The sequence below is a fragment of the Sinocyclocheilus rhinocerous genome, unplaced genomic scaffold (genome assembly GCF_001515625.1).
Source record: "Sinocyclocheilus rhinocerous isolate Xijiao unplaced genomic scaffold, SAMN03320098_v1.1 scaffold952, whole genome shotgun sequence".
Classification (NCBI taxonomy): Eukaryota; Metazoa; Chordata; class Actinopteri; order Cypriniformes; family Cyprinidae; genus Sinocyclocheilus; species Sinocyclocheilus rhinocerous.
Window position 1 is genome coordinate 65,287 of NW_015641498.1, and position 12,374 is coordinate 77,660.

General features: G+C 36.8%; 1 protein-coding gene across 3 annotated transcripts in view; it reads left to right on the forward strand.

Moving 5' to 3' along the window:
* Positions 1-7,629: 7,629 nt before the first annotated feature.
* LOC107755151 (interleukin-15 receptor subunit alpha) overlaps positions 7,630-12,374 on the forward strand; it is a 15,889-nt gene continuing 11,144 nt past the window's right edge. For all 3 annotated transcript variants that reach the window (XM_016571854.1, XM_016571855.1, XM_016571856.1), the window contains exons 1-2: positions 7,630-7,810; positions 11,080-11,274. In XM_016571854.1, the coding sequence (XP_016427340.1) occupies positions 7,744-7,810; positions 11,080-11,274 (262 nt within the window). In that variant the 5' untranslated portion in view covers positions 7,630-7,743. The remainder of the gene's footprint in view (positions 7,811-11,079; positions 11,275-12,374) is intronic.

The window sequence follows — 12,374 nt, forward strand, 5'->3', positions numbered from 1 at the left end:
CTGGTTTATGCTGGTATAGTGCTGGTTTGTGCTGGTTAGTTCTGGTATAGTGCTGGTTTAGGCTGGTTTATGCTGGTATAGTGCTGGTTAGTGCTGTTCTAGTGCTGGTCCAGGCTGATTGATGCTGGTATAGTGCTGGTCCAGGCTGGTTTATGCTGATATAGTGCTGGTCCAGGCTGGTTTATGCTGGTATAGTGCTGGTCTAACTGGTGGACAAGCATATCCAAGCATGCTGTTCTCAAGCAAAATGGAGCTGGTGATGCTGGTTCACCAGCATATGCTTTGTAGGGTTGAGTGTCAGTAGGCCAGCTGTCAGTTAAAATCAGTTAAAAAGAGCTTGTGTACATTGGATAACAGGGGTTATGAGAACAGCTCTTTCAATGGGACAGTTAATAACAACTTCATAATGAAAGTTCAAAACTGAAAGTTGTTATTTTTAAAGACTTTCATACTTATCTGGGAAGTAAGTCACATATGTCCAAATCCAGCTGTCAGTCACTGATTTTAAAAAGTGCACATAGTAAAAGGTATATCAGTGCAGTCAGGATCATGATCATCACTTCACTTCACTTCAAGTGCTCAACTAAATGGAACACTAATCGCCATAATGGTAACCGACTTTGGCAATCTTTGTGCATGTACCATATGAAAGAAATAAATCTAAACTGGTTTGCAATAAGTGAATATGGTCATTCTGTTTTTGCAGTTGTCTAATCATCCTCTGGTGAGATATTGATTTCATCTAAGGAAGTAGTTGTTGTGTTTCTGCTCACCTCTTCACTTTTACTGTTCTTGCCATTCCACTTAGAATCATAAGTGATTCTGCTTGTTAACTGCAGGTGTCATCACTAATGCTCAGTCATCACTGTAGACTGAATATACTTTATTTCACTACACTGCTTCAGTGTTACTTTTATTCTCTATAGATCAGGATCATATGAAAACTGAGCAGTGTTTGTTTAACACTGGGGATTTTACAGTGTAAACATGTAACCAGCAACATGTGCTTTTCTTTATTAAATAATTTATTAAAATATATTTGAAAAATTGTCTTGGTCTTTAGCTACAAACACTAACCAATTTCAAAAGAAATGTGATATGTAACATATGGGACATACCAGCACCCAAAAGACAACAAATGCTGGTCCACCAGCACACCAGCATCCCAAGCTTTTGCCAAAACTGGCCCAGATAAGTTTTAAATAACTGGGCCACATTTGTGACAACATATGCGGGCCACTTTATGCTCACAGCCACATTAGCCAGTGCTTACTTTGCCATATCTTTGCCAAAACTGGATCAGATACATTTTAGGATAACTGGGCCACATTTGTGGCATCATATGCGGGCCACTTTAGGCTCACAGCCATATTAGCCAGTGCTTACTGTGCCCTTTCTTTGCCAAAACTGGCCCAGATATGTTTTAGGATAACTGGGCCACATTTGTGGCATCATAAGTGGGCAACTTTAGGCTCATAGCCACATTAGTCAGTGCTTACTGTGTCATATTTTCTACCAAAACTGGCCCAGATATGTTTTAGGATAACTGGGCCACATTTGTGGCATCATATGCGGGGCACTTTAGGCTCACAGCCACATTAGCCAGTGCTTGCCACATCTTTGCCAAAACTAGCCCAGATACGTTTTAATATACCTGGGACACATTTGCTGAAACATATGTGGACCACATTTTGTTTAGACCCTGATTAGCCTTTGTCGATAATGCCACATTTTTGCCAAAGGTGGCCCACATTTGGTTGGCACTATTTGGGCCATAATCAGTTTACCAGTGGCGTTCCGTCCATATAAGCTGTGAATGCTCTGCATACCCAGGCCATTTGAGAGAATAAGTTCACAGGATAATTCATATAAACATGATTATAAGTTGATCCCTTGTCATTTGAAATGTAACTTAAATCTTAAAGGGTTAGGAATAAGTACGTAAAATGATTTTTTTTTTTAACGGCAGTAATTTTCTATATTGATTTCATCTAAGGAAGTAGTTGTTGTGTTTCTGCTCACCTCTTCACTTTTACTGTTCTTGCCATTCCACTTAGAATCATAAGTGATTCTGCTTGTTAACTGCAGGTGTCATCACTAATGCTCAGTCATCACTGTAGACTGAATATACTTTATTTCACTACACTGCTTCAGTGTTACTTTTATTCTCTATAGATCAGGATCATATGAAAACTGAGCAGTGTTTGTTTAACACTGGGGATTTTACTGTGTAAACATGTAACCAGCAACTTGTGTTTTTCTTTATTAAATAATTTATTAAAATATATTTGAAAAATTGTCTTGGTCTTTAGCTACAAACACTAACCAATTTCAAAAGAAATGTGATATGTAACATATGGGACATACCAGCACCCAAAAGACAACAAATGCTGGTCCACCAGCACACCAGCATCCCAAGCTGGTCCCAGCATGCAAAACATACCTTAGGATGGTCCACCAGCACACCTGCTTCCTGTGCTGGGGACCAGTGAACCAGCAACCAGCATCCCATGCTGGTGAACAACAAACCAGCAACCAGCATCCCATGCTGGTGACCAACAAACCAGCAACCAGCATCCCATGCTGGTCCCAGCATAGCAAAACATATCTTATGCTGCTGACCAGCAATGCTGGATTTTTCAGCAGGGTATGCCGGCCACTTTAGGCTCACAGCCACATTAGCCAGTGCTTACTGTGCCATATCTTTGCAAAAATTGGCCCAGATACATTTTAGGATAACTTGGCCACATTTGTGGCATCGTATGCGGGCCACTTTAGGCTCACAGCCACATTAGGCAGTGATTACTGTACCATATCTTTGCCAAAACTGGCCCAGATACATTTTACCGCAGCTTTCTCGCCTCCGCTCTATTGCTATGAGTCATCAGGATTGTAGTGCGTTCTCATTGGTTTACTGGTCTGCGGCTGATTTAATGCGCAAGGTAAGCTGTCCGTGAAGCGCTCGCCCAAGCGGAAAAATGTCAGATCTCGAAAATCACATTGTGTTTTAAGCAAAACCAACTCGTTTAAATTAAAAGGAAAAAACACTGTAACTGTATATTTTTGTTTTCTCAAGCAAAGCAAAAAATTGGCCCAGATACATTTTAGGATAACTTGGCCACATTTGTGGCATCGTATGCGGGCCACTTTAGGCTCACAGCCACATTAGGCAGTGATTACTGTACCATATCTTTGCCAAAACTGGCCCAGATACATTTTAAGATAACTGGGCCACATTTGTGGCATCATTTTCGGGCCACTTTAGGCTCACAGCCACATTAGCCAGTGCTTACTGTGCCATTTTTTTTTTTTACCAAAACTGGCCCAGAAATGTTTTAATATACCTGGGCCACATTTGCTGAAACATCTGTGGACCACATTTGGTTTACACCCTGATTAGCCTTCGTCGATTGTGCCACATTTTTGCCAAAGGTGGCCCACATTTGGTTAGCACTATGTGGGCCATATTCACTGTTTACTACATGGGCCACTTTAGTACATTTTTGGTCATAGACAACGTATGTTGAAGATATACGTTATTGCAACATTATTTTTTTGTAAAAACGTGGGCTAATATAAAATTTTAATAATAACAAACATCATATTGTTCCCTTTGTTTTGCGTATGCTCGTGTCGCTTACAGTTAAAGTCCTTCTCTGATTTTATTATTGTCTGCAAGGTTGCAACGTTATTTGGGGTGGGGGGGTCTTATCGCTCAGCATACCCGGTTAAAATAGTCACCACTCGCCACTGCTGTTTACCACATGGGCCACTTTAGGGTCACATTAAGATTACACACTGCCGTCAACACCGCATCTTTGCCTACAGAGACCCACATGTGATTTGATACATTTGGCCCATTTTTGCTGTTTTACATATGGGCCACTTCAGGCTTACATCCATTTTGTCCAGGCCATAAGAAGGCCAGCAGTGCCGTATCACTGTCTTAAGTGGCCCACATCCACATGCTATCTGGGTTTCCTCCTGATGCTGGGATCTATCTGAAGTCTGTACAGAGATGCAAATGAGCAGATGTATACTGTATATACAGTATATGCAAATATAAAAAAAAACCTTGCTACGTGCACTGCATTGGGCTAACCGAGACTTGTCATCGCACTTGCATTTTATTGCTCTTTTGTTGGTTTTGATTGCTTGTATTGTCCTCATTTGTAAGTCGTTTTGGATAAAAGCGTCTGCTAAATGACTAAATGTAAATGTATACTATATCCAGTGTAGACAGCATCAGTGATTATTATGGGCTCTGTCAATCATATGCAAATGTATTTGCCTCTGTGATGTCACAGATCCCCCAATATCAAAACAACAAAATATTTTTGGAGCTTGGTTAAAAAAATTATTTGTTTATTTTGATTTGTTTTTAGCTTTATTTTTTGTTTTTCATTTAAATGTTACGTTTTGAATTTTTTTTGTATGCATTTGACATTTTTATTTAATTTCTTTCTTTTTAAAATGTGTATAAGTAGTATTTATAAAGTTTTAGCTTTTAGTTTTGGATCTGTTTTTAGTTGTTTTATTACTACAATTGATTGCTTCTGTTGTCCTCATTTGTAAGTCGCTTTGGATAAAAGCGTCTGCTAAATGACTAAATAAATAAAAAATAAATAAATAATGAGGACGTGTTAGGAAACTTGCAGGATGGTTTAATGGTACAAAGACCTCTTAGTAAGTCGTTTTGGATAAAAGCGTCTGCTAAATGACTAAATGTAAATGTATACTATATCCAGTGTAGACAGCATCAGTGATTATTATGGGCTCTGTCAATCATATGCAAATGTATTTGCCTCTGTGATGTCACAGATCCCCCAATATCAAAACAACAAAATATTTTTGGAGCTTGGTTAAAAAAATTATTTGTTTATTTTGATTTGTTTTTAGCTTTATTTTTTGTTTTTCATTTAAATGTTACGTTTTGAATTTTTTTTGTATGCATTTGACATTTTTATTTAATTTCTTTCTTTTTAAAATGTGTATAAGTAGTATTTATAAAGTTTTAGCTTTTAGTTTTGGATCTGTTTTTAGTTGTTTTATTACTACAATTGATTGCTTCTGTTGTCCTCATTTGTAAGTCGCTTTGGATAAAAGCGTCTGCTAAATGACTAAATAAATAAAAAATAAATAAATAATGAGGACGTGTTAGGAAACTTGCAGGATGGTTTAATGGTACAAAGACCTCTTATGTGTTAAAAAAAATCAAGGATTGATTTCAAATGCCATGACCCCTTTAAGCCCAGAGTTGGGAGCATGTCAATAAGAAAATGGTAACACATTTTAAGGACCAATTCTCACTATTAACTAGTTGCTTATTAGCATGCGTATTACTAGCACATTGGCTGTTTATTATTACTTATAAAGGACATATCAATGCCTTATTCTGCATGAGCATATTTTAGATCCTATTGTAAAATTAAGACAGAATGTATAACAATTCATTTACAGCACCTTCATAAATTGAATAAAAACACATCATTCCAATTATTTGTTCATCATAGAAGCAGAGTTTAAAAATATTGCTGGCTTGTACATCACCATCTTGCTTTGACTTAAACGCACTTGATGTCGAACGCACCATACTATTTGAAATAACTAGTAACAGTGTTTTTTGGATACTTTTTCACTCAAGATTATAACTTTTAATTGAGTAATTATTTTAACTTGAGTAATGTTTTTAGATACTACCACCTCTGAGTACATTCATTCAATCCCATAATGCACCGTAATAATGCTCAACAGTTGGAGAATATTCATGTCCTTTGCGAACAGCATGAAAAATCAATCTGGAAATTTTAAGGTTACCTGGTTCAATATATAAAAGAGCCTATGAATTCTGGGAAGAAAAGGAGAGCAGAATTTTGGCAGTAAATGACTGTGCATGATACAAATCAAATCACAGCGTTAGCTTTTTTAATATAGTTATTTAACAGCAAGCGCAAACTATGCAAAAACACTCCATGTCCAAAATCGCTGGCTCATTTTCATTTACCACTTTTATGGAGAGAATATGGCCTAAGTGATGGTTAATTAAGTTAAGGAAAATGTAATCTGATTACTCCTTTTAAAAGTACTTTACTTTTCTGATTACTTTATTTCAAAAGTAATTAGTAATTAGTTACATTACAAGTTACGTTACTTTTTTTATCCATGAAATTTATGAAATCCCAGCATACACGCTCCCGATAAATATTTGTTATTAAAGCATCAACATTCACAGAACACTGTTATTTTTAACTAAAGCAAGCGGCTGCTGCGTGCATGGTTTGGCATGACAGAATGCCAGCAAAGAGCGCTGCGGTTTATAATCTCTAAAAGACATCTCAGTTCATGCAATCTCACAAATCTCTGTTATAACACAATAAATATATGCATAATGAATCTTTCATAATGTCTACAATTCGTGTGTTATAGTGAGAGGATTCGTGAGCACGCACATTTCAGCACTGCATTGCTCAATGCTGCAAACACATGTTATAGCCAAATAGAAACTCTGCTTGCACCTGTTAATCGTTTATATTATTTCATGTTGCTTTTGTGCAATAGATGAATAACAATTTATTTGTTTTAGATATTTTATGTTTAGATATTTCTATTTTGCGGGAGTCCCGTGAATCATTTTATTCTCCCGCATCCCGCACACACACGAGTGTCTACCCGCCCGCACCAGCACTCGCCCATCTTGTCCCGCGCCGCGCTCTGTTGCGTCGAGTCTTGCGGGAGCATGTCTCTAATCTACTGACAGTGCGTGTACTACATCCTTTTTTACAATCTCTAGATCAGTGTTTCCCAACCGGGGTGCCGTCTGTCGAGAGCAGGCGTGCCGTGTAAAAAATTGTTTTAATATTTTTAAATTGCTAAAATGTTCAAAAAAGCATATATTATATAATATCCATTTCTGATGTCGCCAATAATTAGAGATGCACCGAAATTTCGGCTGCCGAAAATTAGTTCACCGCTCAGGTTTCACTTTCCCGTGGTGTGACGCTCTGCGTATTATCCCGCTCTATGCGTGTGCGCTCCGCGCAGTCGCTCCACTCATATACCGTTCATGCTCATCGGAACAGCAAAGTCCACTCAAAAAATGAGCCGACAGGAAACATCGTCTAATTACTATTTTAAAAATTATAACGCGTTAAATTACTCCGTTACTAAAAAAGTAATCAAATTACAGTAACGCGTTACTAAGTAATGCGTTACGGCCCAACACTGTTAAGGAGCGTTTTCGGACAGAGCCTTTGCGTATTTTTTGTCCAATAAGCATTGAGGATTCTCTCTCTTTTTTGCATGTATTTGCATACTGAATTGTGATTAGTCCTTTCTTTCTGGCATCTGTTTCACTATCTACTCTTACATTGAACATAATAGAGAAATCATGAGAGAAATCATGCGCTCAGCGTCACGACACCCACATGACTTGGCAGCTGTGGTGTAGGCTTTAATTTACAGTATATAGAACGTTTAAAACATATAGGCTACTTACCCTTAACTGTAGTTTACAAATCCATTTGAAGCCTACGTGCCCTGTAAGCATTTTCTTGAGGAACTGCATAGCTATTCCCTGCACGCAGCTCGCACGGACTCGCCCAAAAGTGAAAGTGAAAGAGAACGTGACGTTTCAACTAAAACGCGTACAAATGTGGCACCTCTCTGCTAGTCGCTGTTATTTCACATACATTCATGAGGACTTACCCTTCGGCGTTCCCTCTGAATTCTCCGTGACAAGTGGACATGCATATGCTCGTTAAATTGATTTTCATAACGGCGGCATATATGCATAATATTGCCAGAGCAAGCGGTAAGTTTGGATCAACATTACGTAAAAATACAGATTTACATGTTGAGCAAACCTGAACAGCGTTATTGCATATTGCATATATTATGTTGAGGTTCCGCGTTACTAGCCTACTTAACTGTGGATTCTGCTATTAATAAATTGAATAGCTTGGCTAAAGCACGTTCTCCACGAGGGCCTTCAAGTAAAAAATTAATAAATAAATAAACCGAAACCACGTCTTGGAAAAAGAAACTAGTAAAGGAACTTTAGCTTGAATATGGAATATGAAATAGCCTAGTGAAACCCCGTTCATGTGACAGTCCCTAGATTATGGAAATAATAATTATATTTTTTTGCAGCTTGCTTATATATTTATTTCTTTGTCTATTTATTTATTTGTTTGTCTTTGTTTGTTTAAATACCGAGCTTTTCCATTTTTTTATGCTTGTAGAAAAATGGACAATGCTGTTGGTGTAAATGCAGGAATTGAACATTGCTGAATTTTGAGCCATTAAAACAATCAGCAATTGTTTTCATTTGAATTTATTACTAAAAAAATCGATTTAAACAAGCACTGGAGGAAAGATAAAGGAAGTGGTGAAATACAACATTTTATTTATTTATTTATTTATTTATTTATTTATTTATTTTTGTCCAAATAAAGGTATGCATTTACACAATGGCAATCCATGATCAGCTTTCCATGATCAGCAAAGAAACCTTATGTACTGATACCTGAACTGATTGTTCAGAAATTAGAAGTTTAAATTGTTACATTACAATATTTGTTCTAGATATTAAATTAAGGGAATCGTTACCACAAAAAAATTACATTTCTGCTATTATTTACTCTCCTTCATAGTTTGAAACCCATGTGCTATTACGAACACAAAAGGATCATTTTGAAGAATCTTCATGCAGTTCTTTTTAATACAACAGAAGTTTATAGTGACCAGTCGGTAAAGCTCCTAAAAGCACCATAAACGTAGCCCATGACTTTTTTTCTGAAACCATACAGTGTCTTTGTGTGGTAAACAGTTACATTTAAGACGTTAACAACTAATCTTTCCCTCTAACTATGATTTATTAAGTATGATTCATTTTAAGTAAACCATTCTGCTAATAGAGTTTTTTAAACTGGTTCTTTTTACGCTGTGGTTAATTATCTTGATTAAGGGAAAAATGGTGATGTGTAAATAATAAAAATAGAATGCGTTGGTGCATGGTTTCAGTTTCAGTTACTTTCCCTAAACCAGTAAAACTGAGTCATAATTGAATAGACAGCCTACAAATTATTAATATAGCAACAGTGAACATAATAGTTATTGTTTGTTCTATGCTATTGAAGTTAAAGACTCTTCAGAACAGCCTTTTTTTGGGGTTTAGACACAACATTTTCAGAAATGCACACAAAGGAGGATGTGGCATTTTTGATCTGCTACAGAAAGTTGTGTCATCAAAAATGACATCATGCAGTTAAGATGTGTGATTTTTAGTGAATAAGAACCTACATTTTGCTCAGCTAAAGTGGAATATATATACTGTTGAATAAAGAGTGAAAAGGTCAATACATAAGTCAGTTTATTAATACCATCTTGTATTTGTATCATACATTGGATGTAATAAATGATGTATATTTCTAGGAGTGGTTGAAGATGACTTCTACAGATTGCAAAAGCACTTCTTTACTGCACAAATGCTCCCCCACATGTTTTCTTCCAAAGAATAATCATGTTATCCAAATTTAGCTAATTTCCAATTCAGTGAGATTATTCACACTTAAGTCACTGAACATCAGCGAAGCTGGTGAAATAAGCACTATATATAGGTGATTTGTGTTTCAGGGCTGTTTTTTATAATATGTAGGTGTCAGATAAATGATTGTAAATAGTGTGTCCCACTGTTTCCTCATTCCATTAGAGGGGGACTGCCGAACCCCTCCAAACTGTAACTTTAACCTCTCCTTTTTTACAGCTATGTGTACTGTCTTGTCCAACAATGTACTGAAGATTTTTACACCACAAATGTAGTCAAGGATTTTTGTACCAGAATTATTTTATTATATTATTTTAATCTGACCCTTTGACTTTTTTTTTTTTTACGCGTGATTTGATGATTTTAAACAAACAGAATGTTAAGTTTGTTGTATTCATGTTAGTCTCATATGGTTTTGAAAAGCTTTTTATACCATCTTCAAGAAAAGTTTCGATTTTTAATTGAATAAATATGAATACGCCATGCCTTTTAACCATATAGTAAAATATAATAACATATTTTCCTTGTGACCAGGAGAAGCAAAGATGCTAATAATATGACAAATGAACCCCAGGTAATTTTTTCAGATGTACTTGGGTTTGTTTTTCTGGTGTGTATCAGCTTTCACACCAGCTAAAGTAAACTCTGACAACAAACTGACTGCCCCAAAAAAAGTCCCTTTACAATGCATGTGAAATGAGAGCATAACAACACTTACCTAATGTGCTGTGGCAATGATGTCTGGTCTGGCATTACATTGTGACAAGGTCACCATAGAATCTGTGGTAATAATCAGACTAACGATCATGGATCGTTTCAAACTTTGAGATCCTTCAGAAGTATATGCAGAGCTGTAGGTGCTACACAAACCCAAAATCAGGATAGTGTGTCACTGTTGGTGTGCCAAGTTTCTGATCACCTAATAGGTGTCATTTATATTTATATCCATCCTGATGCCAGACAGCTGAATTGTATTACAAAAAGTAAAATACAATATAATACAATATTATTTCTTAATAAGTCAAACAAAACATATTGTTTTTAACACATTTCCCAAGTTTTCCGTTTACAGGTCGATTGTGCATTTTGACATGCAAATACTGTGTTTCCCATTCATTGATTTATTTGTGACGGCCCACCACAATATCAACACTGACTGCCGCAAACAGGTTTTCCAAAAGGCTTTGACTTTGTTGAGTAAACTGCACTATTTAAAGTCAAAACGCAGCGCAGGTGTTTTTATATGAATGTATCTTTGAAGGGAACTGACTATCTTCAGAAAAGTTTAGATGTCATTTTCATTGTATCTCTCCTATTATGCTTGATAAATTAGCTTTCATAAGCGCAGTGCTGCTTTGTGTACAGCCGTTACCATGGAAACCGCTGTATTTCTGCAACAGTATATATATTTCCTCCAGGGGTAGTGCTGCCACACATGAAGTCTGTGGGAACACTGCAAATGTGTTGGTGAATTTGATTGTGTCCATGAATTTCATATGTGATATTTTAGTGACAGTTCTCTTACTTTGTCTCAGGTGTCTGTGGAAAACCAGAACTGGCAGAAAACACAGTACCTGTGTCAGACTTATTACATAACATTGGTGCCAGTATTCGCATTCAGTGTGCAAAGGGCTACGTAAGGAAAGCAGGAACATCCAGCCTGATCCGATGCACTCAACAACAAAATCACAATGCATCCTGGCACTCTGAACTTCCTCTCAAGTGTATACGTAAGTCTTGTTTGTTGCAAAGATACCTGACCCCTGGACATGGCATGTCTGCCCCTTTGTTTTTTACCTTAGCAAAATTGTGGCCAATATTTAAATAAAATGAGAAAATAAATTCATAAATCACAGGAACAAATTCTTATTTGGTGGGCAAGGATTCTACGTTTTTTTGTTTCCCAAACTAAATGCCGTCATCATCATAGTATATAATGAGCTGTCATCCTACAGCAAGACATGTTGCAGCAAGTTTGAAAAAGTCATAGAGGTTTGGAAAAACATAAATGATGACATAATTTCCACATTAATCTTCATTAAGCTAAAGCTGTTTAGATATATATGTGTTCTAACCCTTAGGGAGGAATTCACTAAACAGTAAAACACTATGTTTGTACATGGTACCTCAGCGTAATACCTGAGTCTTATTCACTAACCATCACAATCCAGTTTACTGAGTCAATTAACATTCCAAACATGCCTCCTTTAGGCTCAATACAGACTGTGCTTTACTTACAAAAAAATGCCTATAACAATTTGTTCTGCACTATTGCCACCAATTAATGATTGAGGGCACTTTCTAGCAACCACGGCTATGGTAATTAGAAATGAAAATCACTGAAAATAACTATGCATTGGCAACAGCTCACAACAACCTTAGTAAACATGACATGATTCTGAAATGTAGAAGTTGGTTTAGTCATCTTAAAGGGATAGTTCACCCAAAAATGAAAATTTGATGTTTATCTGCTTACCCCCAGGGCATCCAAGATGTAGGTGACTTTGTTTCTTCAGTAGAACACATATGATGATTTTTAACTTTAACCGTTGCAGTCTATCAGTCGTATAATGCATGGCAATGGTAACAAAATCTATGAGAGTAAAAAAAAACATGCACAGACAAATCCAAATTAAACACTGCGGCTCGTGACGATACATTGATGTCCTAAGACACGAAACAATCGGTTTGTGCCAGAAACCGAACAGTATTTATATCATATTTTACCTCTAATACACCACTATGTCCAACTATCTTTGGGCGCGCGCACGGCATCCGGTGCGTGAGGTGTGTACGCACTCTGGCGTAGTTTACGTTAATGGGTGTGTTG